General features: G+C 44.9%; 1 protein-coding gene across 2 annotated transcripts; it reads left to right on the forward strand.

Moving 5' to 3' along the window:
* The first annotated feature begins 709 nt into the window (after window positions 1-709).
* Window positions 710-27,738, forward strand: LOC137351745 (zona pellucida sperm-binding protein 4-like). Of its 2 annotated transcripts, none has more exons than XM_068016535.1 (9): window positions 710-1,116; window positions 5,259-5,437; window positions 5,508-5,605; window positions 5,681-5,814; window positions 5,910-6,099; window positions 6,239-6,386; window positions 6,538-6,610; window positions 7,442-7,552; window positions 7,627-7,792. In XM_068016535.1, the coding sequence occupies exons 1-9, from the start codon at window positions 894-896 to the stop codon at window positions 7,776-7,778; spliced, it is 1,308 nt and encodes a 435-aa protein (XP_067872636.1). In that variant the 5' UTR covers window positions 710-893; the 3' UTR covers window positions 7,779-7,792. The 2 variants fall into 2 exon arrangements, with proteins under 2 accessions (XP_067872636.1, XP_067872645.1); XM_068016544.1 differs by lacking the exon at window positions 7,627-7,792 and adding an exon at window positions 27,541-27,738 and having other exon boundaries at window positions 714-1,116.
* The last annotated feature ends 89 nt before the right edge of the window (window positions 27,739-27,827 follow it).

Below are 27,827 nucleotides of genomic sequence, written 5' to 3' on the forward strand. Positions count from 1 at the left end.
ATTGAGACAGAAAGTAGTTTATTGAAACCCATTGAAAAGCAATGTTGAAACAGAAAGTGACACTGCAGAATGTGCAGCTGTACTGATCCAGGACTGAATCCACTGTATATTCTGAACTCAATCCCACTGTGTGCTCAGTCAGCTCCTAATAAAAATGTGCCTCTACTGAGATGAAGCATTGACCTGATGGGGATCACATGATCATCCAAAATCCTCATAGTCCCCAAAGCAGGGGTGTCCCAGTAGAAAATGAAGATCCAAAGTCAGGCTGCCCCCACTCCTAATTCAGAGAGAGCTAAGCATCACATGTGAAAGTCCAAGAGAATCTCCAGAAGGTGTTAGAAAGATCTCTGGAACAAGGACTGGAATAGAGGAGGCATCAGAAATAGGGATTGAAGGAGGGGGCAGAGGAACATGGATCTGTTCAATCCACTGAGATCACAAGGGGACATTCCAGGAGATGGGGGTCTCTGAGAGGGGCTTTGGTCTGGAGCTGAATCAATCTTCCCCAATGTCCATGGGATGGAAGCGGCCTCTCTCTGTCCCACAAGATACCGAGTGTGTCATTACCACAAACAACAAGATGATCATTTACAATTCTCGCTTTCTTTACTTCATGAGACTTTATGTCTAAATTCTATCCGTGCTGCCTCCTTAAGAGGGGACACTTGTGGAGCTGTCTTTGGAGCCAGTGTCCTTTCCTGCTTTATTAAAAACAGAGCCCATCTCCGTGTGAGCCGTGGGAATGCGGGTTAATGTTGAGGAGGCGGTGGAGCTGGGACTGTGTCTCAGGCTGATTGGCAAACTCATTTACTGCAGCTTAAACAGAGCTGTCAGAAAAAGGGGCATTGTGTTCAGTAACCTTACTCACCTGGGAGGTTTCACTTGTTATCATGGAGATATTCCGTATTCTAGCTTTGTTATTTGTTACAATCTGTTCTGCTCAGCCGCCCTCTCTCTTTCTGCCTGCTGATAAATGTTGGATATCTCCCAAATTCCGGCAAGAGTGTGGATTTGCGGGAATTGCAGGCAGTGAGTGTGTGCGGAGAGGTTGTTGCTTTGATGTTGGGAGCCGGGATGTGCCGCCGTGTTTCTATTCACTGGACAATCTGCCAGGTGGGTGTATTCTCACTCCGTCTATATTCCACAGCAGTTATTTCCAGGGTCAGCTGCAGTTGGGATTGTCCAGGATAATCCCTTCATTTTCCTTGGATTCAGTTCAGTGGATATTTCAAACCTGTCTGAGTGAAACTGATTGTGGGATGAAGACTATCTCCTCCAATAGTTTATCTTCATCCCAATCAAATTCCCCAAGGAGAATCCCGGGAATATTAACTGTCAGGATTTAACACTGAGCCCTGATAATATTGGACAGGTTTAGGGTTTGGTTTTGAGTGAAGGAGGGGAGAGGTTTGTGGAGAGAATTGCATTTAAAATTGAGGTTGATGGAAATAGGAGAGAGAATTTCCTGATGATCATGGGGCTGGAAATGGGTTTGGGGAATGTTGGGGGTGGGGGGTTGGATATGGGGAGGGGATTTTAACCCCAGGGTTGGAATTTTAAATTTGTTTCTATACTGGACTGGGAGCTGATGTGAGTTGGAGTGCAGGGTGAAGATGTAACTGGATTTGGTGTGGGTTAGGATTGGGATAGGAATGTTATAGAAGAGTGGAAGTGATTGTGGGATTGGGATCCTCCAGGTGAGAGGTCATGGAATCATGCCTTTTATTTGTTCCTGGAATGTGGGTATTAATGGCCAGGCCAGCATTAACTGCCCATCCTTAACTGCCCTTGAGAAGGTGGTGTTGAGCTGCCTTTTTGAACTGCTACAGTCTGAGATAGGTACACCCACAGTGTGAGGAAGGGAGTTCCAGGATTTTGATGCAGTAACAGTGAAGGAATGGTGATTATACTTCCAAGTCAGGATGGTGTGACTTGGAAGGGAACTTGCAGGTGGTGGTAACATGTAACTGTTGCCTTTGTCTTTCTCGGTGGTAAAGCTTGTGGGTTTGGAAGGTGCTGTCTGAGGAGCCTTTGTGTTGTGCAGTGCACCTTGTGGATGGTACACACTGCTGCTACTGTTTCGGAGTAGGGGAGTGAAGGTTTGTGGATGGGTGCCAATTAAGTGGGCTGCTTTGTCCTGGATGGTGTAAGTTTGTTGAGTGTTGATGTGCCCATCCAGGCAAGTAGAGAGCATTCTATCTCAATCCTGACTTGTGATATTATATATGGATAGGCTTTGAGTTAATCACTGCAGGATTCCCAGCCTCTGACCTGCTCTTGTAGCTACACTATTTATTTATATAGTTACCCCAGTTCCCAGGATGTTAGTGGGGGTTTCAGTGATTATAATGCCTTTGAATATCAAGGGGAGATGGTCATTGCCTGGCACTTACATGGCATGATTTTTACTTGCCATGATGAAGTTGGAATATTGCAGCACAGGAGGCCATTCCTACCGTCAATCCTACTCTCTGGTTCCCTGAGAGCAAACAGTACAGCACAGGAACAGGCCATTCGTCCCTCCAAGCCTGCGCCAATCTTGATGCCTGCCTAAACTAACACTTACTGCACTTCCGGGGCCCATATCCCTCTATTCCCTTCCTATTCATACATTTGTCAAGATGTCTCTATCGTATCTGCTTCCACCACCTCCCCTGGCAGCAAGTTCCAGGCACTCACCACCCTCTTTTTTTAAAAAAAAAAAAGAAAAGAACTTGCCTCGCACATCCCCTCTAAACTTTGCCCCTCGCACCTTAAACCTATGTCCCCTAGTAACTGACTCTTCCACCCTGGGAAAAAGTTTCTGACTATCCACTCTGTCCATGCCACTCATAACTTTGTAAACCTCGATCATGTCGCCCCTTCACCTCTGTCGTTCCAGTGAAAACAATCCGAGTTTTTCCGAGCTCTCCTCATAGCTAATACCCTCCAGACCAGGCAACATCCTGGTAAACCTCCTCTGTACCCTCTCCAAAGCCTCCACGTCCTTCTGGTAGTGTGGCGAACAGAATTGCACGCAAGTTTCTAAGTGTGGCCTAATTAAGGTTCTGTACAGCTGCAACATGACTTGCCTATTTTTATAATCTATACTCTGACCGATGAAGGCCGGTATGCCTTCTTGACTACCTTATCCACCTGCGTTGCCACTTGCAGTGACCTGTGGACCTGTACGCCCAGATCTCTCTGCCTGTCAATACTCCTAAGGGTTCTGCCATTTACTGTATACTTCCCACCTGCATTAGACCTTCCAAAATGCATTACCTCACTTGTCCGGATTAAACTCCATCTGCCATTTCTCCGCCCAAGTCTCCAACCGATCTGTATCCTCTGACAATCCTCATCATTATCCGTAACTCCACCAACCTTTGTGTTGTCCGCAAACTTACTAATCAGACCAGCTACATTTTCCTCTCATTTATAGATACTACAAACAGCAAAGTTCCTAGCACTGATCCCTGTGGAACACCTCTAGTCATATCCCTCCATTCAGAAAAACACCCTTCCACTGTTACTATCTGTCTTCTGTGACTGAGCCAGTTCTGTATCCATCTTGCCAGCTCACCTCTGATCCTGTGTGACTTCACCTTTTGCACCAGTCTGCCATGAGGAACCTTGTCAAAGGCTTTACTAAAGTCCATATAGACAATCTACACCGCCCTTCCCTCATCAATCATCTTCGTCACTTCCTCAAAAAACTCAATCAAATTAGTAAGACACGACCTCCCCTTCACAACACCATGCTGTCTCTTGCTAACAAACTCGTCAGTTTCCAAATGGGAGTAAATCCTGTCCCGAAGATTCCTTTCTAATAGTTTCCCGACCACTGACGTAAGGCTCATCGGCCTATAATTTCCTGGATTATCCTTACCACCCTTCTTTAACAAAGGAACAACATGGGCTATTCTCCAGTCCTTTGGGACCTCACCTGTAGCCAATGAGGATGTGAAGATTTCTGTCAAGGACCCAGCAATTTCTTCCCTTGCCTCCCTCAGTATTCCAGGGTAGATCCCATCAGGCCCTGGGGACTTATCTACCTTAATACTTTGCAAGACACCCAACACCACCTCCTTTTTTGATAGTGAGATGACTGAGACTATCTGCATTCCCTTCCCTAGACTCATCATCCACCAAGACCTTCTCCTTGGAGAATACAGATGCAAAGTACTCATTTAGTACCTCACCCATTTCCTCTGGCTCCACTCATAGATTCCCATCTCTGTCCTTGAGTGGGCCAACCCTTTCCCTGGTTAAAGAAATTGGCTCTATCTTCCCCTGCAACCCCCCCCCCCCCCCCCCCCCCCCGCCACACCCAGAAGCCCTGCATGTAGTCTCAAGATAATTATCCAATAGCCTTTGAAAGCTATGATTAAATCTGTCTCCACTACTCGGGCAATACATTCCATACGTACAGTGAAGCTTGTGGGTTTGGAAGGTGCTGTCTGAGGAGCCTTTGTGTGTTGTGCAGTGCACCTTGCAGATGGTACACACTGCTGCTACTGTTAGAGTAGGGAGTGATTATTTGTGGATGGATGCCAATCAAGTGGGCTGCTTTGTCCTGGATGGTGTAAGTTTGTTGAGTGTTGATGTGCCCATCCAGGCAAGCAGACAGGATTGTGATGGGATGCTGACTTGTGCCATTGTAGATGGACAGGCTTTGAGTTAATCACTGCAGGATTCTTAGCCTCTGACCTGCTCTTGTGGCCACAGTATTTTTATATAGCTACCTCAGTTCCATTTCTGGTCAATGATAATCCCCAGGATGTTTGTTTATTTAGTGATACAGCACTGAAACAGGCCCTTCAGCCCACTGAGTCTGTGCTGACCAAGAACCACCCATTTATACTAATCCTGCAGTAATCTTGTATTCCCTACCACGAGGGGCAATTTACAATGGCCAATTTACCTATCGCCTGCATGTCCTTGGCCGTGGGAGGAATCCGCAGTACATTCCAGATCCTAACCACTCGCTGTGTCAGTTTCCCTCCTGTCACCTCTGCATCTACCAATCTCCTTCAATCTGTGCCCTCTGGTTCTCCACCCTTGTGCCAATGGGAACAGTTTCTCTCTATCTAATTGGTCTAGGCGCCTCGTGTTCCCCACCTATCAAATCTCTCCTCCTGGGGAAGCTGGGACTGTATTCCTTGTTCTATCCACAGAGCTGAAGTCCCAGTCCCTCATCCCTGGAAGCATTCTCAGAAACATGTTCTGCTGAGATTGGGACAACAACTAAACTCCTTTCATTGCCTGTCTTGCAGTTTGCACCAAGGATGGGCGGGTCCTGATCGCCATCTCCAAGGATTTGACGCTGCCTCCTGTAAACCTGACAACGGTGCATCTGAAGGATGGACACGGAGCTGAGTGCAGTCCCACCGTGGCCTCTGTAGACACTGTGCTCTTTGAGTTCGCACTCACTGAGTGTGGCACTAGCCAGCGGGTATGTATTGTGGCTTGGCTGTCCCATCAATGGGTGTCAGTCAGTACTGATGGTCTTGTGTCTCTTGTAGCTGGACGGGGTGGACGTGGTGTATGAAACGGATGTGTTGGCTCAGTTTGAGATCTTGGATGGTGCTTTGGGATCGGTGAGCCGGGACAGCCCCTTCAGGTGAGAATGGGAGCACATTGAGCGGCTAGAGGTGGTGAGGAGCTGAATTGTGTAGCCGTGTCCCTTCTCTTGCAGGCTCCATGTCCAGTGCAGTTACAAGGGAAGCCAGGAGTCTGAATTGCAGCTGAAGCCCCGAGTTTACACCCTTTCTCCGCCACTGCCTGCCACTGAGACCGGGATCCTGCTTCTGGAGCTGAGAATAGCGAGAGGTAGCGAGTGCTCTCTGATGGCTAGTGTCCAACTTCTGTCTCTCTCTCTCTCTGTCTCTGCACATTGTGACCATCCTGCATCTTTCTCTTTTCAGATGCTGCCTACCGGAGCTGGTACGTGGCCAGTGACTACCCGATCCTGAGTGTGCTCCGGGAGCCCGTGTTTGTGGAGGTTCGTGTCCTGAACCGGAACGACCCATCCCTTGTGCTGGTGCTCAATGAGTGCTGGGCGAGCCCTACTGCCGAGCCCTATTCCCAGCTTCAATGGAAGCTCCTGGTGAACAGGTGAGGGGGTGGGGGAGGCAATGAAGATTCAGCAAAGCAATGAGGTGTTAGCAAGTGGTTTCCCTGTTCCTCTGCATTGTATTCTAGTCTCATCTTGGATCACTAGTTGACAGCAATGCTATCATTCTTTCTGTTCCAGGTGCCCCTTTACTGGTGACAACTACAAAAGCCGCCTCCTCCCGCTAGACGCTGCTTCCCATTTGCGTTTCCCAACTCATCATAAGCGCTTTGTAGTCAGCACTTTCACTTTCTGGGAGCGAGTTTCAGGCCGGCCTCTGAGCGGGGAGGTGAGTCTCCTTCAGTCATTCTGGCTGACTTGGTTGAGCTTGTTACTGAGTGAGCTCCCTGTTCTATCTATCTTTTTGAATGGAGAAGCATTCCTCTCCTCCTGCTTCCTGGGAGCTGTGGCACTCACCATACCGCACTGTCTCTTTGCAGGTTTACTTCCACTGCAGTGCTGAGGTTTGCTCCCCTTCCAGCCGAGAGAACTGCACAGCTTCCTGCAGCCCCAGTAAGTACCTGGGATGTGAGTAGAAAGTGAACCCTGATGGGGAGTGTGTGGGAGATCTGAACACTGGGCCCAGAAGTGTCAGCAATCCTGCAGCTCTGAACTGCTCAATGTTTTCCCCCAAGTCCCATTGTGTGCAAGTTTCCATCAGGAAGTGGCAGTCAGTGTGAGCACAAGAAAGCAGGGAGATGCAGACCAAGCATGTTGTGATCCCTCAGCCAGGATAATGTGAGCAGGAATGTTGGTTCATTGTTCCTCACTCCTCACCTGCAGAGTGGAATCTAATTGGTCCAGGTGCACTCTGCTCCAAACCTCATCTTGTCAGGAATAGGTTCAACATTTTTTGTCTGGGACATTGAACTGGCACCTTATTCTCATTCTGTCACCAGGTATTCCAGATGTAATGAAACTATTTTCAGTGGAGAGGACATTCCTATCAACTGGTGACATTACTTCACGGAGTCCACACTGACCATTCTGCAAGCTGCTTGGTTGAAGCAGGTTCATTTGAATATAGGACAATCCCTTTTAGTCAGGCAACCATTTTTAAGTCGTGCCCCTTATCTCTGATATTTTGTGCCAGATGTCTTTTTTTGCATCTGACCAAGTTTTATAAATAGAGGAAGCCTTTCCACCCAGTCAATGCTTAAGTCTTGTAGCATCAAATCATTCCCATTCCTTTGCTCTATCCCTGTAACTCTGCAAGTTTTATTTCCATCAAGCACCCATCCAATTTACTTTGAAACTTGCATGTGGTGCAAGCAGAGATTATCAAGTTTGAGCTTGAACATCTGATTCAGGCAACTACTGAACCTTGAACTCTTCTCTTTCCAGAGAGACGAAGAAGCACCAATAACCAGTCTGGGACTTTGGTGACCACTGGGCCCATCGTTTTCCTGGAAGATGGGGAGAGATTGTCTGCAGGGATCCAGCAGGAAGAGAAAGGTAAAGGAGGAACTTCCTCCAGTGTGCAGTGATGCAGTAACTGGTGCCCATCTAACCCTGGCTTCTCTCCACAGATGCTGCTGTGGATTCCCTCTCCCATGTTCTTCCTGGAGTAGCAGTTGGGGTGGCTCTGCTCTCTGTGGCCCTGTTGGTTGGGACTGTTGCTGTGTGGAAAATGGATGTGGGTCACAGGGTGGGTTCTGAGTGCAGATCAATGGAACTGTAGATCTGTCTGGATAATAAACTGCTGTTTATAGATCAAGTCTTGGTCTCCATCTGTTAAATTATTCAATGAAAGTTGTAATTTATAATCTAGTTTCAGCTGTAAATTATGTTTCCTCCCCACAGCCACAGAAGGAGGTATAAACATCACTGGGTTTGGAGTAAGATGAGGTTGCACAATGATCTTAATTGTTTCTAACTGATACTGGGCTTTAGTCTCATATCTCCAGTCTTGCCACTTCCATGAAGGAATCATTTCCACCAGTTCAAGCCTGGTAAGTGAGCTGTACCACCCATGCCCAGTTAACAGGAATGGTCCCTGGATTCCCTATAAACATTTTATCACTCTCTCTACATGGAACTGATATATTGAGTCTTAGTCTAGACCATGTGCTTGGTTTTACTGGGCTACTGGTATACAATAATATACCTGGGTACTTCAGGAGGTGGGAGTGCTACCTGAGGAAAAGTGCCAGCATTTCCTTTATTTGGACCAGCCAGGATGTCTCCATCCCAACCTCTGAAGATGGGGAAACAGCAAGTCGGGTTGCTTGAAATTCCACTTAATGGGAGATTAGTGAAACTGACTGGAGCCTGGCAGTGCTGCAGAATTCCCTTGTTTCATTAGTCTGGGTGATTGTAATTTGTGACCAGCAATGCTATCCTAAAAATATCTTTAGCAGTTTGGGCTGTTGCTGAGCAGCAGTGGAAGCTGAATACTGAGTCTGAGCAGTTGTTGGGAATTGTCAAATACAGATTGATTACAGACCCATTACAAAGCATGAAGGAGGGTCAGCATTAGGATATTCAGGATGGAGTCTGTGGCTGCTCATCCTTGTGTGGTGTCAGCTGAATGAAGCTCTACTCCACTCTATTCAGTGGAATGACACTGCTCTGTTACAACAGCTCCGTGCTAATTCAATACACTTGTCTGGGCAATCCTTTAGAAAGGGATTTTTGCTGCTGATATTGAGTATGCAGTTTCAGAAGTCTTGGGAGAAACTCACCTGACAATGACAGTAAAGTCAGACAATATCAGCATAAAATCAATAACTACCTGTAACCATCTGCATCCTTTTTGTGGTGTAATTATTCATTGTATCACCTCTGGATCTATTGCTGACCAGCTTGTGTCCTCTGGTTCTGATCTATTCTACCAATGGTAAGTGGTGCAGTGGTTAGCACTGCAGCCTCACAGCTCCAGGGACCCAGGTTCAATTCTAGGTACTGCCTGTGCGGAGTTTGCAAGTTCTCCCTGTGACCGCGGAGTTTCTGCCGGGTGCTCTGGTTTCCTCCCACAGTGGAAGACTTGCAGGTGATGGGTAAATCGGCCATAGTAAATTGCCCTTCGTGTAGGTAGTTGGTAGGGAATGTGGGATTACTGTAGGGTTAGTATAAATGGGTGGTTGTTGGTCGGCACTGACTCGGTGGGCTGAAGGGCCTGTTTCAGTGCTGTATCTCCAAATAAAAAATAAAATACACTACAGACCCTCACTTTGAACACTTTGATAAAATCACTTCCAGTTCCTTTTAGAATTAGAACATTACAGCGCAGTACAGGCCCTTTGGCCCTCGAAGTTGCGCCGACCTGTGAAACCATCTGACCTACACTATTCCATTTTCATCCATATGTCTATCCAATGACCACTTAAATGCCCTTAAAGTTGGCGAGTCTACTACTTTTGCAGGCAGGGCGTTCCACGCCCCTACTACTGAGTAAAGAAACTACCTCTGACATCTGACCTATATCTATCACCCTTCAACTTGAAGCTATGTCCCCTCGTGTTTGCCATCACCATTCAAGGAAAAGGTTTCTCACTATCCACCCTATCTAACCCTCTGATTATCTTATATGTCTCTATTAAGTCACCTCTCCTCCTTCTCTCCAACGAAAACAACCTCAATTCCCTCAGCCTTTCCTTGTAAGACCTTCCCTCCATACCAGGCAACATCCTAGTAAATCTCCTCTGCACCCTTTCCATAGCTTCCTCATCCTTCCTATAATGCGGTGACCAGAACTGCACGCAATACTCCAGGGGTGATCTCACCAGAGTTTTGCACAGTTGCAGCATAACATCATGGCTCCGAAACTCGATCCCCTTCCTAATAAAAGCTAACACACCATATGCCTTCTTAACAGCCCTATTAACCTGGGTAGCAGCCTTCAGGGATTTATGCACCTGGACACCAAGATCTCTCTGCTCATCTACACTACCAAGAATCTTCCCATTAGCCCAGTACTCTGCATTCCAGTTACTCCTTCCAAAGTGAATCACCTCACACTTTTCTGCATTAAACTCCATTTGCCATCTCTTAGCCCAGCTCTGCAGCCTATCTATGTCCTTCTGTACCCTACGACATCCTTCGGCACTATCCACAACTCAACCGACCTTGGTGTCATCTGCAAATTTACTAACCCACCCTTCTACACCCTCTTCCAGGTCATTTATAAAAATGACAAACAGCAGTGGCCCCAAAACAGATCCTTGCGGTACACCACTAGTAACTAAACTCCAGGATGAACATATGCCATCAACCACCACCCTCTGTCTTCTTTCAGCTAGCCAATTTCTGATCCAAAGCTCTAAATCACCTTCAACCCCATACTTCCGTATTTTCTGCAATAGCCTACCATGGGGAACCTTATCAAACGCCTTACTGAAATCCATATACACCACATCCACTGCTTTACCCTCATCCACCTGTTTGGTCACCTTCTCGAAAAACTCAATAAGGTTTGTGAGGCACGACCTACCCGTCACAAAACCGTGCTGACTATCGCTAATGAACTTATTCTTTTCAAGACTATTATACATCCTGTCTCTTATAACCTTTTCCAACATTTTACCCACAACCGAAGTAAGGCTCACAGGTCTATAATTACCAGGGCTGTCTCTAGTCCCCTTCTTGAACAAGGGGACAACATTTGCTATCCTCCAGTCTTCCGGCACTATTCCTGTCGACAATAACGACATAAAGATCAAGGACAAAGGCTCTGCAATCTCCTCCCTGGCTTCCCAGAGAATCCTAGGATAAATCCCATCTGGCCCAGGGGACTTATCTATTTTCACACTTTCCAAAATTGATAACACCTCCTCCTTGTGAACCTCAATCCCATCTAGCCTAGTAGCCTGAATCTCAGTATTCTCCTCGACAACATTTTCTTTCTCTACTGTAAATACTGACACAAAATATTTATTTAACACTTCCCCTACCTCCTCTGATTCCACACACAACTTCCTACTACTATCCTTGATTGGCCCTAATCTAACTCTAGTCATTCTTTTATTCCTGATCTACCTATAGAAAGCCTTAGGGTTTTCCCTGATCCTATCCGCCAATGATTTCTCGTGTCCTCTCCTTGCTCTTCTTAGCTCTCCCTTTAGATCCTTCCTGGCTAGCTTGTAACTCTCAAGCACCCTAACTGAGCCTTCACGTCTCATCCTAACATAAGCCGCCGCCTTCCTCTTGACAAGCGCTTCAACTTCTTTAGTAAACCACGGCTCCCTCGCTCGACAACTTCCTCCCTGCCTCACATGTACATACTTATCAAGGACACGCTGTAGCTGCTCTTTGAATAAGCTCCACATTTCGATTGTTCCCATCCTACGCATCCTAAATCTTGCCTAATCGCATCATAATTTCCTTTCCCCCAGCTATAATTCTTGCCCTGCGGTATATACCTGTCCCTGCCCATCGCTAAGGGAAACCTAACCGAATTGTGATCACTATCACCAAAGTGCTCACCTACATCTAAATCTAACACCTGGCTGGGTTCATTACCCAGTACCAAATCCAATGTGGCATCGCCCCTGGTTGGCCTGTCTACATACTGTCAGAAAACCCTCCTGCACACACTGGACAGAAACTGACCCATCTAAAGTACTCGAACTATAGTATTTCCATTCGATATTTGGAAAGTTAAAGTCCCCCATAACAACTACACTGTTACATTCGCCCTTGTTGAGAATCATCTTCGCTATCCTTTCCTCTACATCTCTGGAACTATTTGGAGGTCGATAAAAGACTCCCAACAGGGTGACCTCACCTCTCCTGTTTCTAACCTCGGCCCATTCTACCTCAGTAGACGAGTCCTCAAACGTCCTTTCTGCCACTGTAATACTTTCCTTGATTATCAATGCCACGCCCCCACCCCCCTCCCCTCTTTTACCATCTTCTCTGTTCTTACTGAAACATCTAAATCCCGGAACCTGCAACATCCATTCCTGCCCCTGCTCTACCCATGTCTCCGAAATGGCCACGACATCGAGACTAGGAGAACAGCACGAGCTTCTCCAATATATCCACAGAATTCAAGTTCCTCACTAGATTCTGTATCTTTTTTTTTACCCCCTCTAAATCCCTCCTAACCTACCTTTAAGCATGGTGTCCAGAATTCCACAGGACACCAGTTGAGGCCAAAGCAATGTTTTAGAAAGTTTCACCAACTTGCTTTTGTACTGCAAGGCTTCTCTTTACAAAGTCCTAATTACCATCTGCTTTATTAACCACTTTCTCAACCTTCACTGCCACATGCAATGGTTTGTGTGCATATACCCCCAGGTCCCTCTGCTCCTTTTTTAATTCAGTCATGGGATGTGGACATTGCTGGCTGGGTCAGCATTTATTGTCCATCTCTCTGTAATTGCTCTTGAACTGAGTCACTTGTGTTATAACTGAGGTGGGAGGAGTGTATTGTTGGTTCTAATTCCACTTCTGCACCAGTAACAAATTTCAATATTGACCACATTGGCAAGTGAGGGAAAAAATGTGTTTATTCCAGAATAAAACACATCAACCAGCTTTCGTTAAACAAATTGTTTACTAGTTAACATTCAGTTTGTAATGAAGTAAAGAACAATTACAGCTTGAAATATTAAAGCTCCTTTTTGCCTTCACCCCTCTCTCTGACCATCAGAATCATTGGTGCCAAAGGAGGCCAATCAGCCCATCCTGTCTATACCAGCTCTCCAAGAGCAATTAACTCCGTTCCATTTCCCCTGCCTTCTCCCATAAACCCTACACACTCTTCCTACTCAACAGTCTAATTCCATTTTGACTGCTTCAATTGCATGTGCCTCCACCACTCAGTCATTGCATTCAAGACATTAACCACTTGCTGTATGAAGTATTTCCTCAGTCACTTTTGCTTCTCTTAAATACTTGATCTGTCCCATCTTATTCTCAACCCTTTCACAAGTGGGAACAGTTTTTCTCTACTGTCTAGACACTTGATTTTTACATCCTGTCAATTCTCCTCCACCTTCTCCAAGGAAAATAGACCTAACTTCAATCTGTCTTTCTTTTTTAAAATCCAGTTCCTTATCCTGGAATCTTTCTTGTGAATCTCTTGTACTCCCTCCAATGTCGTCTTGTCTTTAAGTGTGGCACCCAAAATGGGTCACAATACTCTAGCTGAGGCAGCACTAGTGTCTTGTAAGAGTTCAACAAAACTTCCTTGCTCTTGTACTCAATGCCCCTATTAATGAAGTATCCAGTACTTTTGGCTTTATTAACCATTCTCTCAACCTGTCTTGTCACCTTCAATGACTTGTGCACATATACACCCAGGTCTCTTCCCCTTTAGAATTGTACCCTTTGTTTTGTTTCTCTGTTCTTCTGACCAAAATGAATCCCTTCACATTACTCTGCATTGAACTTCATCTGCCATCTATCTGCCCATCCCACTAACATGCCTATCCTTTCAAAGTTCTAAACTCTCCTCTCCATTCACAATGCTTCCAAGTTTCATATCTGTCAACTCTGAAATTGTGCCCTGTACACCAAGGTCTAGGTCACTTGTATCAGAAAAGCAAGGGTCTCAACACTGATTCCTGGGGGAACTCTACTACAAACCTTCCTCTATCTCCAAATAATCCATTAACAACTTTGTCCTGTCACTCAGCCAATTTCATATCCATTACTACTGTCCCTTTTTATCCCATGAGTTTTAACCTTGCTCAAGACTGGCACTATTAAACCCCTTTCTGGAAGTCTGCACACATCAACCTTCTGTTACCTCTTCCAAAAAAACTTCCATGTTTGTGATTTTTACATAGAACCTTTGCTGGTTTCCTTTAACACAATTAGTCCATGTGACTAATTTTGTCCCAAGTTCCCCACTGAAGTTAAACTGACCTGTAGTTGCTGGGCTTCTAGTTCCACCTTTTTAGAACAAGGGTGGAACATTTATAATTCTCCAGTCCTCTGGCACCAAGTTGAAGGAAGATTGAATTAAGGCCAGTACCTCCATGATTCCCTCCCCCACCCCCCTCTGTCCCTCTATCTTGGATAAATATCTCCTGGTGCTTTATCTACTGAGTGCAGACAGCCTATCTAATATGTCCATCAATTTTAAACCTAGTGTCTGAATTATCTCCTTGCACCATTGCCTGGGTTGCACCTCCTGAGTAAAGAGAAATGTAAGGTATTTATTTAATACCTCAGTGATGCCCTCTGCCTCCATGTGTAAATCCTCTTTATGGTCCATAATCAGCCCCATCTTTTTCCTATGTCTATAGAAAACTGATTCCATTTTTAGCTGCCAGTCTCTTCATACTCATTGCTGTTTATTTCTTTTTCACTTCCCCCTCTGGACTGCCTATACAGCCTGATTCTCCACAGTATTTTCGACATGGTATCTATCATAAGTGCACTTTTTTCTTTTAATTTCTACTTTGGTCATCCAGGGAGCTCTGGAATTGTTTGCCCGACCTCTTTTACCCTTCAGGAACATACCTTGACTGGGCCTCAGCTTTCTCTCTTTCAAGGTAGTCCATTGTTCAGCTACTGACTTTCTTTTCCTGCCTATCTTTGACTCCAATTTATTCACCCCAGCTCTGTTCTTGCCCCATTGAAACTGACTCTCACCAGTTAATTATTCTTACTCTGGATTATTTTGTCCTTTTTCCATCGTCAGCCTAAACCTCCAGATACAATGATCACTGTCTCCTAAATGCTCTCCTGATATTTGATCCACTTGGATCACTTCATTCCCATGAACCATTTCTCGCTGTCTTGTTTCTCATTGGCTGAGCAACATACTGCTGTAAATATTTTCCTGAACATTCTCTCTAGGAACTCTTGCCCCTCACTGCCTTTTACTCGACCACTATTTCTTTGAATAAAGTTTCTTCCTACTATAACTACCCTATAACTTTAGCATCTCCCTCATTTTGTTCCATGTTTATACCACTAGCTGGTGGCCTGTAGACAACACTGAGCAATGTAACTGTTCCTTTAGCTCTAACTGAATTGATTCTGTCCTTAACCCCTCTGGGACATCCCTTTGTTTTTTCTCCAGCACTGCAATGCTCTCAATCAATACTGCTACCCCTCTTTTCCCCTTTCCTATCTTTCCTGAACACTTTGTATCCAAGAATATTTAACACCTGTCCTTCCCTTTGAGCCAGGTCTAATTATAACCATCATATTTCCACATGGCAATTTACACGTGTACCTCCCCAATCTTATTTACCCCACTCCATGTATGTACATTATCCTGTTTTAGACTTTATTACTTTCTCCCTTGCCCCACCTAATAACTTGCTATCCCCTACTTTTAGTGCTAGCGCTCTCCCAGTATGTCTGATATTTGCTCCGGGTTTCCAGTTTTGCTTCCCTCCAATCTGAGCTCCCATCCCCTGCCAATGTAGTTTAAACCCTTCCCAACAGCAGTAACAATGCTCTTGTGAGGATAATAGTCCCAGGCCTAAGATGCGGTGTGGGGGGGAGGTGGGTGCAGTGGTTAGCACCGCAGCCTCACAGCTGCAGTGACTTGGGTTCAATTCTGGGTCTTGCCTGTGTGGAGTTTGCAAGTTCTCCCTGTGTCTGCGTGGGTTTTCTCCGGTTTCCTCCCACAGCCAAAAGACTTGCAGGTTGATAGGTAAATTGGCCATTATAAATTGTCACTAGTATAGGTAGGGAAATATAGGGACAGGTGGGGATGTGGTAGGAATATGGGATTAGTGTAGGATTAGTATAAATGAGTGGCTGATGGTCGGCACAAACTCGGTGGGCCGACAGGCCTGTTTCAGTGCTGTATCTCTAAACTAAACTAAACATGCAACCTGTCCATCTTGTACAAGTACCACCTACCCCAGAACCAGTCCCAATGCATCAGAAATCTGATGCCCTCTCTCTTCCACCACTTCTCCAGCCACATGTTCAATCACTCAATTCTCCTGTTCCTGTACTCTTGTGGGACGAGGAGTAATCCTGAAATTACTGCTTTTGAGCTCCTGCATTTTAATCATGCTAGCGTCCTAAAATCTGCTTTCAGGCCTTGTCCCCCTTGTCTTATTTCCCCCACCTTTTGGTGCCACCATGGACCACAACCTCTGGCTGTTCACTCTCCCCAGAAGAATCTCCTGTATCCACTGTGCCTCTCTTGACCCACACCAAGCAGGCAACACTCCATCCTGGAGTTACATCTATAAGCTGCAGAAATGCCTCTGTTCCCCTAACTAATGAATCCCCTTTCACTACTCTTCCTCTCCCTCCTGTGCAGCTAAACTACCTGTGGTTCCACAAACTTGGCTCCGACTGCACTCCTGAGTAACCATTGCCCTCACATTATCCAAAATGGAAAGCCAATTGCCTTGGGTCTCCTGCACTACCCAGCTAGTTCTTAGACTGACATCACCCATTCACTGCCTGCATGCTCCCCATTTGCAGTGACCATAGTTCTCTGCTTCACTGAACCACAATGACTCCAGCCACCACTCATCCTGAAACCCAGAGCTCAAGCTTGTGCAGCCAGTGACACTTCCTGCAGATGTCTGTCCAGGACACATGGTGTCCATGATGCATATGCTGTACATTCCACTTGGCTGAGCTGACCTGACATAACTTTAACTTTACAGACTATTTATTCTAAGTAGAATAGCTTGCCAGTTACTTGCCATCTCGCTCCTTCCACTGCACTGTAGTAAATATTGGAGGGTAAATAAAGGAGCACCTCCCTTCACTAAACTCTCCATTCACCAAACTCTTCATTATTTGTTTGAATCTGCACTCTATTTGCAGGCTGCACCCAGACCTCTATACTTTTGAAGCTGAAACTGCAGTAACCAGGTGGGACTAGTTAGCTACTCTACTGGACTGCTACTCTGCAGTAGAGTGTATTGAGCCTTGCTTAAGGCTGGAAGATACTTGCTTTACTTTCTTAAATCTGATCTGCAGATCACTTCAGTAAGATATTGGCACTTGAATATCCCTGTGGTTCACCTTGTAAAAGGCATTATACTAACACTCCATCCCCTGGTTGTAATCTTCAGTTCTTGGCATATTTGTCTGCCCATTTCTTTGTTTGGGAAGCTTTATGGTGTTCCTGAACAACTTTGCAAGCTCATGAGCTATTCCCAGAATACAGATACATCGAGCACAAAAGATTCATCCCTCTGTTCTTCAAAAAAAAAAAAATTAGTTTTAGAGGACCTGGTGTATTATATCAATTAAATAATTGTACCAGTTTAGTCCTTTTGACTCATTAGGTGAGTCAACAAAAAATTCCAGCCATTTATCCCAATCATGGGGATATTTGTGACAGTATGCCTTGATCATTGTTTTGAGGGTCTGATGGTACCTTTCTAAAGCTCCCTGTGTCTGTGGGTGGTTTGGTGAAGGCTTTAACTGTTATACCTAAATTACCCATAACACCTGAGAAATCTGACATAAAATGGGACCTTTGAATTTCAGTCAGATCAAATCAGTAATCTATAATCTAGTGAACTGGGTTAATATTTCAACCACTACCTTAGCAGAAATAGTTCTCCAGGGAATGGCTTCTGGGAACCAAGTAGCTGTATCCATGGTGATGAGTATATATTGGTGTCCCACTTGCTTTCAGTAAAGGTCCTCCAGTCTACCAACACCTAAAATGATTCTGAACAACTGGTATGGGAATTGGAGGTGTTAGTTTTCCCACAATCTGGCACTTTTTTATATTCATCCCTGGGATGTGTGGGGTCGCTGTATAGGCTAGCATTTATTTCGCATCCCTAATTGTTCTGGAAGGTGGTGGTGAGCTGCCCTCTTGAACTGTTACCATACAAGGCACATGGACTGTATGTTTTACAAAACTCACCACTTCCTTGGAACGACCTGGCCAGTAAATGATTTTTATACACATTCCCCATAACCCCCCACAAGAGGAATTTCATGTATTATCTTCAATAGTTTCCACCAATACTTCAGAGGTACCACTATCAACTACCATCTGTTCTTCATCCACAGGTCTGAAGAGGTTGTCACTTCATCAAAATCTCATTTTTAATATAGTGATCTTCTGGAATGCCCTTTGTATCAGCTTCTGTTAGAGCTGATCAGGGCTGAGCAAGCTAATCCAGAGTTACTGATAGAGAAGACTTGCTGAATCGGGATTTGGATAGTCCAAATGAAATAAAGTTTGTTATTCAACTGGTGCTAATTTTACCTCTGACAATGAAACTGGTTTAGCCATTACTCAGTTTACTACATATGAATGAAATTCCTGGAATCTTTTTCCTGTAACTGTTCTGTCTCTTTGACTTCACTTGGTTTTTCCAGTGACTAATGGAGAAGCTACTGCCTTTTGCTCCAGTCAGATCATTCCCCAGGAATAGATCAGATCAGTCTACTGGCAAACTATGGACAACTCTTAGAATTACCATTCCAGGCATTTGGTCACACCAAGTACACCCAATACAAAGGTACAGGTGTATATGTAACTCCCTGTCAATGTCATTCACTAAATCCTTGGCATTCAGTGCATTCTCTGGAAGTCTTGTGCCTTTTCCCCCAGAATAACTGTTTAGTTGGCTCCTGTATTCCTAAGTATAATTGTTTATCATCCTCACTTGAGGGATAAGAAGTTGCTTTTCCTTTTAGACAAGAATTCCCTAAACTCTTTGGTATCACGTTCACAAACCCTGCACACAGTGGTTTTTGTATTTAGCCTTACAGCTGCAGTCAGTGCTGTAGCCTTGTGGACCTCACTTCCACCCTCGGCTTCTTCCTTTCTGGCCTGATGAGATCCCAGGGCATTCCCAGCTATCACTTATCCCTGGCTACTTGCCTTCCTTTCACCCTCCACCTTCTATCCTTAGATTTGTGGGGGTGTCAAAGGGTTTGGGCTTGTAAACAAGCTCGTAATCATCAGCAATTTCCACAGCGCTCAACCTTCTGGTTCTCTACATGGGCTCATCCCAAAGGAGGGAGTGAATTTTAAAATCTTCCAGGAGAATTCGTTCAAAGATTCTCATATGTGGCCTCTGCCTTTAGTGCCCATATCCAAATTTCAAAGTTAATTTGCTTTACCCCCAAATTCTATACAAGTCTACCCAGACAATCTCCATAAGTTCTAAAGTGCTTCAGGGAATAACTCTGAGGATAGTTTTCATCTCAATCTGCAGAAGCCTTCTCAGCAACCATGGCATAAACTGCTTGAGCTCTGCCCATCAACCTGCTTTGCAGCAGCAGTGTCCAGCTTTCCTTAGGCCACTTCATCTGTCTGGCATCTTTTGTTTCAAAAGAAATGGAAAAGTGCTTCTAATCCCTTGCCTCAAACTTGGAGTGGTGGTCTGCTAGGTCCTGGGCTGGAGTCAGATCTTTGCTCACCAGGATTTTCCTTGAAGTCAAGGCCACACTGGTGTCTTAGTTCCAGCTTTTTAACTTCGAATTCTCTTCCTTCTCTGAAATTCTAGTTCAAGTTTTTATTTTTCATTGTCTATTCTTCCTGCTTAAATTTTCAGTTCTATTTCTATCTTTGACAACTTCAAACTGCCTCATTACTGAATTTGAATTACTTCAACTGCATTTTCCTCTAGTTTGCTTTCTTCCAATTTCAAATGTTATTACATCAATTGTCTGCTTTCTTAGCTCCTGGTTTTAACTCCAACACCAACTGTTTTGCCAAATCCTTCATTTTAAGCTTGATGAAGTGGCTCAAATCACCTGGCAATGTATTCTCCTTCCCCAGAAAAGTCACAGCAACTGAGACATTCCAGTATTTTTTTTTTTTATTCATTCACTGGATGTGGGCGTCACTGGCCAGGCCAGCATTTATTGCCCATCCCTAATTGCCCTTGAAGTGGGTGAGCTGCCTTCTTGAACCGCTGCAGTCCATGTGGCGTAGGTACACCCACAGTGCTGTTAGGAAGGGAGTTCCAGGATTTTGACCCAGCGACAGTGAAGGAACGGTGATATAGTTCCAAGTCAGGATGATGTGTGACTTGGAGGGGAACTTGCAGATGGTGGTGTTCCCATGTATTTGCTGCCCTTGTCCTTCTAGTTGGTAGAGGTCGCGGGTTTGGAAGGTGCTGTCCAAGGAGCCATGGTGCATTGCTGCAGTGCATCTTGTAGATGGTACACACTGCTGCCACTGTACGTCAGTGGTGGAGGGAGTGAATGTTTGTAGAATGTTTGAGTGAATGGGGTGCCAATCAAGCAGGCTGCTTTGTCCTGGATGGTGTCGAACAAAATCCAGCTCATTATTATAAAATGAGCCATAACCAGTAATGAAGTAAAGCATTAAGATGGTGAAATATTAAAGTACCCTTTTTACCCCTGCCTGAAAAAGACAAAACTTGGGATAAAATACTAACTTCTTGAAGAAAGGGTAGAAATGGAAGCCTGTCCTTTTGTTTTGGTTTGGTATCCCAAATACATATGGAGGGCTCATTGGGATCTTCCTAGAATAGTTCTTGGGTGATATTGCAGATCAGTTTGGGTAGGCTTCCAGGAAATGCAGCAGCAGAGGTTTCGGACACATTCCTTACAGCAGGAATGCAGCACCAGTTTTAGTCTGCTTCTTGCACGTGCTTTTCAGTTCCAAGTTGGAAAAGTGGCAGACTCTTTCCAAACTGCAGGAACAGACTGAGTCGGGGTGGTTTGGTTTTCTTCAAGTTTTCTCCAACTGTCTTTTCAACCATTGTCAATATCCCAACTAGCTGTCCAAATCTAAACCAACAATTTCACAGGAGATGAGCCTCCTGACCTCTCAATCTTGTCTTGTAAACATCTTCCAAGTCACAAACCCCTGCTGGGTTATTTGAAAATGGGGAACCTTCCAGTAATTGTTTACCTGGTTAAAAACCATCGATGGAGTCTATTCAGTTTTCCCAAAATCCAACTCTAAATTACACCAGATCTCAAAAATGCTGATCAATATAGAAGCTGTCCTAACACTTGCTAGTAAAGCCTGCCGCAAGTATAAAATTAAAATCTGACCCAGGCCCAACACTTAGTCCTATATGGTTGGGTAGCTGGGTTTCACCGCAGAGTGCGGACTGCATGTCTTCTACCTTGATGTCCTGAATATTCATTTGAAGATTACTTCCCAGAGCGAGGCAGCACTGTCCACGTCCATTTTGCCATCTGCCTTGTACTCTGGATTACTAGTCCAGTGATGTTACCACTACACCACCACCTCCTCATCCTCCTCCCCACACCATCTCTAATTTATTTTATATTGCCTTTCCTCATTCTTGAATCACATCTGCCTGATGTTCATCCTGGAGTTTAGTTAGCAGTGGTGAACTGCAAGGATCTGTTTTAGGGCCACTGCTGTTTGTCATTTTTATAAATGACCGGGATGAGTGTGTAGAAGGGTGGGTTAGTAAATTTGCCGATGACACTAAGTTCGGTGGAGTTGTGGATAGTGCCGAAGGATGTTGTAGGTTACAGAGGGACATAGATAGGCTGCAGAGCTGGGCTGAGAGATGGCAAATGGAGTTTAATGCAGAAAAGTGTGAGGTGATTCACTTTGGAAGGAGCAACAGGAATGCGGAGTACTGGACTAATGGGAAGATTCTTGGTAGTGTAGATGAGCAGAGAGAGCTTGGTGTCCAGGTGCATAAATCCCTGAAAGTTGCCACCCAGGGTAAAAGGGCTGTGAAGAAGGCATATGATTTGTTAGCTTTTATTAGTAGGGGGATCGAGTTTCGGAGCCACGAGGTCATGCTGCAGCTGTACAAAACTCTGGTGCGGCCGCACCTGAAGTATTGCGTGCAGTTCTGGTCACCGCATTATAGGAAGGATGTGGAAGTTTTGGAAAGGGTGCAGAGGAGATTTACTAGGATGTTGCCTGGTATGGAGGGAAGGTCTTATGAGGAAAGGCTGAGGGACTTGAGGTTGTTTTCATTAGAGAGAAGGAGGAGGAGAGGTGACTTAATAGAGACATACAAGATAATCAGAGGGTTAGATAGGGTGGATAGTGAGTCTTTTTCCTCGGATGGTGATGGCAAACACGAGGGGACATAGCTTGAAGTTGAGGGGTGATAGATATAGGACAGATGTTAGAGGTAGTTTCTTTACTCCGTAGTAGGGGCGTGGAATGCCCTGCCTGCAACACTAGTAGACTCGCCAACTTTAAGGGCATTTAAGTGGTCATTGAATAGACGTATGGATGAAAATGGAATCGTGTAGGTCAGATGGTCGGCGCAACATCGAGGGCCGAAGGGCCTGTACTGCGCTGTAATGTTTTATGTTCTATATTTTGTCTGCCCATTCCACCAACCTGTCTTTAAAGACATATCACTGTCCTCTTCACAATAATTCCAAGTTGTGTCATTGGCAAATGTTAATTTTGTCATGCATTAAGTCTAGGTCGTTGTCAATCCCTTTTATTCCATTGGTGTCAACTTTGCTGACAAACCTGTTATGGGCACTTTCTGAAATGCTTTCAGGAAGTCCATGTACATTCCAACTGCATCACTCTCCAACCCTCAGTTTCTTCACTGAAATATTAGTTAATCACAGTTTTCCCTTAGCAAATCCATGTTGGCTTCCCTTTAATCCACATTTGTCCAAGTGACTTGTTAATTTGCTCTGGATTTTCATTTTCAAAAAACTTTCCCATAAATGAGGTTGAACTGACTGGCCTGTAATGGATGGGTTATCCTTGCAGTCCTTTGGCCCCACTCCCGTCTCTGAGGAATGGAAGATTATGGTCTGTACTTGTGCAATTTCTGCCCTGGTCTCTGTGTATCCTTGGATGTATCTCATCCAGTCCCATTGACTTACCAATTAAACTGCAACCAGTCTTTCTAATGTCACTGCTATCAATTAGCCTATACAGTGTGTTAATTACCTCCTGTCACTGACTTGGGCAGCATCTTCCTTGGTCAAGACCAATGCTAAGTAATTGTTTAATGCCTCAGCTATGCCCTCTGCCTCCATACTTCCCACTTTTAGTCCTGAATCAGCCCCACTCATTCTCTTAGCACCTTTTACTGCTGACATAGAAACCTAGAAAATAGGAGCACGGGTAGGCCATTCATCTCTTCGAGCCTGCTCCGCCATTCATTATGATCATGGCTGATCATCCAACTCAGTAACCTGTTCCCACTTTTGCACCACACACTTTGTTCCCTTTAGACCCAACTCCGATATCTATATTTAACTCCTTCTTGAAAAGAGATGTTTTGGCCTCAACTGCTTTCTGTGGTAGTGAATTCCACAGGCTCACCACTCTCTGGATGAAGTAATTTCTCCCCATTTCAGTCCTGAATAGCTTACCCCGTATCCTTAGACTGTGACCCCTGGTTCTGGACTCCCCCACCATCGGGAACATCCTTCCTGCATCTACCCTGTCAAGTCCTGTGAGAAACCTATAAAATTCTGAGATCCCCCCTCACTCTTCTGAACTCCTGCGAATATAATCCTAACTGACTCAATCTCTTCTCATCTGTCAGTCCCACCATCCCAGGAATCCGTCTGGTAAACCTTTGCTGCACTCCCTCGAGCAAGAACATCCTTCCTCAGATCTGTCCATAGAAGATTTTGTATTCCCTTTTGTTAGCTGCCAGTCTCTCTCCTCTTTTTGCTTCTCATTTCTTCCACTTCACTCTGAACTTTCAATGTTTAGCCTGTTCACACTTGTTCACCTGACTTCTGTCATACACCTTTTTTCTGATTCATCTTACTCTCTATCTCTTGTCATCCAGGGAGCTCTGGCTTTGTTTTTTGTCCTATCTTTCTCATGGGAATGCACCTTAACATTACCCAAACTCTTTTGAAAAGTAGTCCTTTATTCAATTGCAATTCTGCCTGACAATATATCTGGGACAGACCTATTCTCATACCATTGAAATTGACTTCACCCAAATTTCATTACTTTTCCTCTGAATTTGTCCCTACCTTTTTTTCCAAAAAAAAACTAAACCTTGTGATATGAACACTGTCTCTATATATTCTAACACTTGATCCACTTGTCCCATCTCATTCCCTAGAATGAGATTCAGATCCAGAAATGTCTCCTTCCTCATTGGACTAGAAACAGAACTGAAGTAGAAAATTCTCCTGAACACACTTGAGAAACACTTTCCCCCTTTCTGCCATTTACACGACCATTATTCAGTCCACATTAGAATAATTGAAGTCCCCCATTATAACTACTCTATATAGTTTTTGCAATGCTCAGTAATTTCCTTGCAAATTAGTTCCACCATCTTTTTCTACCAGTTGGCCCCTGGAATATATGCAGTTGTGGAATGGTACCGCCATTGTTTCTCTCCCTCCTTCCTTCAGTGCTCCTTACTGTACCATGCCCATTTTTAAGCCGGGCCTCTATTGTCATATCATTCCCCTATGTGGCTATCTGAGGCTGCAGATCACTAATGAATTTGTAATGTTTCCTTGGTCACCAAGCTTTCAGATAATCTTCATGTCTATGGCTTCTGTAAGAGTTTCCTTAATTGCCAGACTGCATGCTGGACATTAGGAATACATCTTCTTTGGCCTCCTTATCTTGAGAGACAATGGATAAGTGCCTGGATGTGGTCAGTGGTTTGTGAAGCAGTGCCTGGAGTGGCTTTTAAGGCCAATTCTAGAGTGACAGGCTCTTCCACAGGTGCTGCAGAGAAATTTGTTTGTCGGGGCTGTTACACAGTTGGCTCTCCCCTTGCGCCTCTGTCTTTTTTCCTGTCAACTACTCAGTCTCTTCGATTCGCCACACTTTAGCCCCGTCTTTATGGCTACCCGCCAGCTCTGGCGAACGCTGGCAACTGACTCCCACGACTTGTGATCAATGTCACAGGATTTCATGTCGCGTTTGCAGACGTATTTAAAGCGGAGACATGGACGGCCGGTGGGTCTGATACCAGTGGCGAGCTCGCTGTGCAATGTGTTTTTGGGGGTCCTGCCATCTTCCATCCGGCTCACATGGCCAAGCCATCTCAAGCGCCGCTGACTCAGTGGGGTGTATAAGCTGGGGATGTTGGCTGCCTCGAGGACTTCTGCGTTGGAGATACGGTCCTGCCACCTGATGCCAAGTATTCTCCGGAGGCAGCGAAGAAGGAATGAATTGAGACGTCGCTCTTGTTTGATGTACTAATAAAAATAAACACCTTCATAAACAATTAGTTGCCAATTGTGGCAGGTAAATCACCAGAGCCACAAGTAAAGTTGTTTTACAAATTAGAATATTTCACTATTGGGAACTGCTCCAACATAGCAAATTTGGGGAGTGAAATTATAATTAACACATCTGTATTCTGATCTTGGAGCTGGAGGGTACAGCAGGTGGCGTATCAGGACTGAGCTGATGCACATCTAAAGGAGTGAACTTCTCTAATGGCACTGAGTAAATCAGGTAATAACAAGGCAGTCTGTGTAAAGTCAATGGGCAAATTATTGGAGAAATTTGAGGGACTGAAAAATTGTCAATTAGCAAGTGAAAGATGAGATGGACAACCAGTGTTGGGTTTATTAAAGGAAGCTCATTTGTGACTAACTTCAATAACTCTTTGAAGGAGGTAATAGTCAATGAGCAAGTTTTGATGTCTACAATGAAATGTGTCTTTTGACCAGGTCCCACATGGCAGATTAGTGAGAAAAGTGAAAGCTCATGGGATCCAAGGGGAAATGAGCAAGTTGGAACCAAAATTAGCTCAGTGGCAGTGTTATGATCTGTTTGAGATGTTTTGAGGACTTCTGTTAAAGATTGTGGATGTTTGTTATTTGCAAAACTGAAAAATTCCATGGATGTTTTTATTGCTACAAGAGTCAGTGGGAAGACACTAGAGGTTTTGTTTGAAAACAAACAGCCTTGATGACTTGTGTGTCTTCAGTCATTTCTTGATATCATGTGGAGCGAGTCAAATTGGCTGAAGTCTGGCATCTGTGAAGCCGGGGACTTCAGGAGGAGGCAGAGATGGATCATCGACTCTGCCCTTCTAGTTGAAGACTGGTGCAAATTAGAGATACAGCACTGAAACAGGCCCTTCGGCCCACCGAGGCTGTGCCGACCATCAACCACCCATTTATACTAATCCTACACTAATCCCATATTCCTACCAAACATCCCCACCTGTCCCTATATTTCCCTACCACCTACACTTTGGAAGGAGTAACTGGAATGCAGAGTACTGGGCTAATGGGAGGATTCTTGGTACTGTAGATGAACAGAGAGATCTTGGTGTCCAGGTGCATAAATCCCTGAAGGTTGCTAACCAGGTTAATAGGGCTGTTAAGAAGGCATATGGTGTGTTAGCTTTTATTAGTAGGGGGGTCGAGTTTCGGAGCCACGAGGTCATGCTGCAGCTGTACAAAACTCTGGTGAGACCGCACCTGGAGTATTGCGTGCAGTTCTGGTCACCGCATAATAGGAAGGATGTGGAAGCTATGGAAAGGGTGCAGAGGAGATTTACTAGGATGTTGCCTGGTATGGAGGGAAGGTCTTACGAGGAAAGGCTGAGGGACTTGAGGTTGTTTTCGTTGGAGAGAAGGAGGAGGAGAGGTGACTTAATAGAGACATATAAGATAATCAGAGGGTTAGATAGGGTGGATAGTGAGAGTCTTTTTCCTCGGATGGTGATGGCAAACACGAGGGGACATAGCTTCAAGTTGAGGGGTGATAGATATCGGACAGATGTGAGAGGTAGTTTCTTTACTCAGAGAGTAGTAAGGGCGTGGAACGCCCTGCCTGCAGCAGTAGTAGACTCTCCAACTTTAAGGGCATTTAAGTGGACATTGGATGGACACATGGATGAAAATGGAATAGTGTAGGTCAGATGGTTTCACAGGGCGGCGCAACATCGAGGGCCGAAGGGCCTGTACTGCGCTGTAATGTTCTAAATTCTAAAAATTCTAAATTCTACCTATACTAGTAACAATTTATAATGGCCAATTTACCTACCAACCTGCAAGTCTTTTGGCTTGTGGGAAGAAACCGGAGCACCCGGAGAAAGCCCACGCAGACACAGGGAGAACTTGCAAACTCCATACAGGCTCAGCCTTATCTTTTTTGCACTGACGTGCTGGGCTCCCCCATCATTCAGGATGGGGATATTTGTGGAGCTGCCTCGTCCAATTAGTTGTTCAATTGTTCACTGCCATTCAGGACTGGATGTGGCAGGACTGTAGAGCTTAGATCTGATCTGTTGGTTGTGTGATCACTTAGCTCTGCCTGTTGCATGTTGCTTATGCTGTTTGGCATGCAAGTAATCCTGGGTTGGAGCTGCACCAGGCTGACACTTCATTGAGGTATGCCTGGTGCTACTGCTGGCATGCCCTCCTGCACACTTCATTGAACCAATGTTGGCATCCCTACACGATGGGGATGGTAGAGTGGGGAAATGCCAGGCCATGAGGTTAGATTGTGGTTGAATACAATGCTGATGCTGATAACCCACAGCACCTTCATGGCTGCTCAGGTTTGCATTGCTCAATATGTTTGCAATCATGGCATGATGATCAGTGCAGACTTGGAAGGCTGAATGGCCTGTTCCTGTGCTGTACTGTTTGTTCTATCCCATTCACCATGGTTGTAGTTCTTAAACATGTAGGGTATCCTTAAATGTGAAGATGGGAATCTGTCTCTTCAAGGACTGTGCAGTGACCACTCCTAAATACTGTCCGATGATCCATGGAGAAGTGGAACTGAAGAAGAACTGTGCACTGCTCCTGTCTTGGTCATAACAGCAAGAAGCAGAGAATAAATGGTCAATGAAAGATTTTACTAGGCATTTCAGTCTTTTCCTTGAGCCAGAAATAAAAGTAGACAATTGAACAACTAATTGGATGAGGCAGCTCCACCAACAGTTCAGATTCAAGTGGAAATGGAGCATCCTGT

Source organism: Heterodontus francisci, chromosome 2 (assembly GCF_036365525.1).
Source record: "Heterodontus francisci isolate sHetFra1 chromosome 2, sHetFra1.hap1, whole genome shotgun sequence".
NCBI classification, from domain to species: Eukaryota; Metazoa; Chordata; class Chondrichthyes; order Heterodontiformes; family Heterodontidae; genus Heterodontus; species Heterodontus francisci.

What these genes read in the sequence shown, in the direction of transcription:
- LOC137351745 (XM_068016535.1), top strand. Translation starts at nt 894, where the DNA reads ATGGAGATATTCCGTATTCTAGCTTTGTTATTTGTTACAATCTGTTCT. An exon ending in TTCACTGGACAATCTGCCAG is followed by an intron (nt 1,117 to 5,258) that starts GTGGGTGTATTC and finishes CCTGTCTTGCAG; the next exon opens with TTTGCACCAAGGATGGGCGG. An exon ending in GCCGGCCTCTGAGCGGGGAG is followed by an intron (nt 6,387 to 6,537) that starts GTGAGTCTCCTT and finishes GTCTCTTTGCAG; the next exon opens with GTTTACTTCCACTGCAGTGC.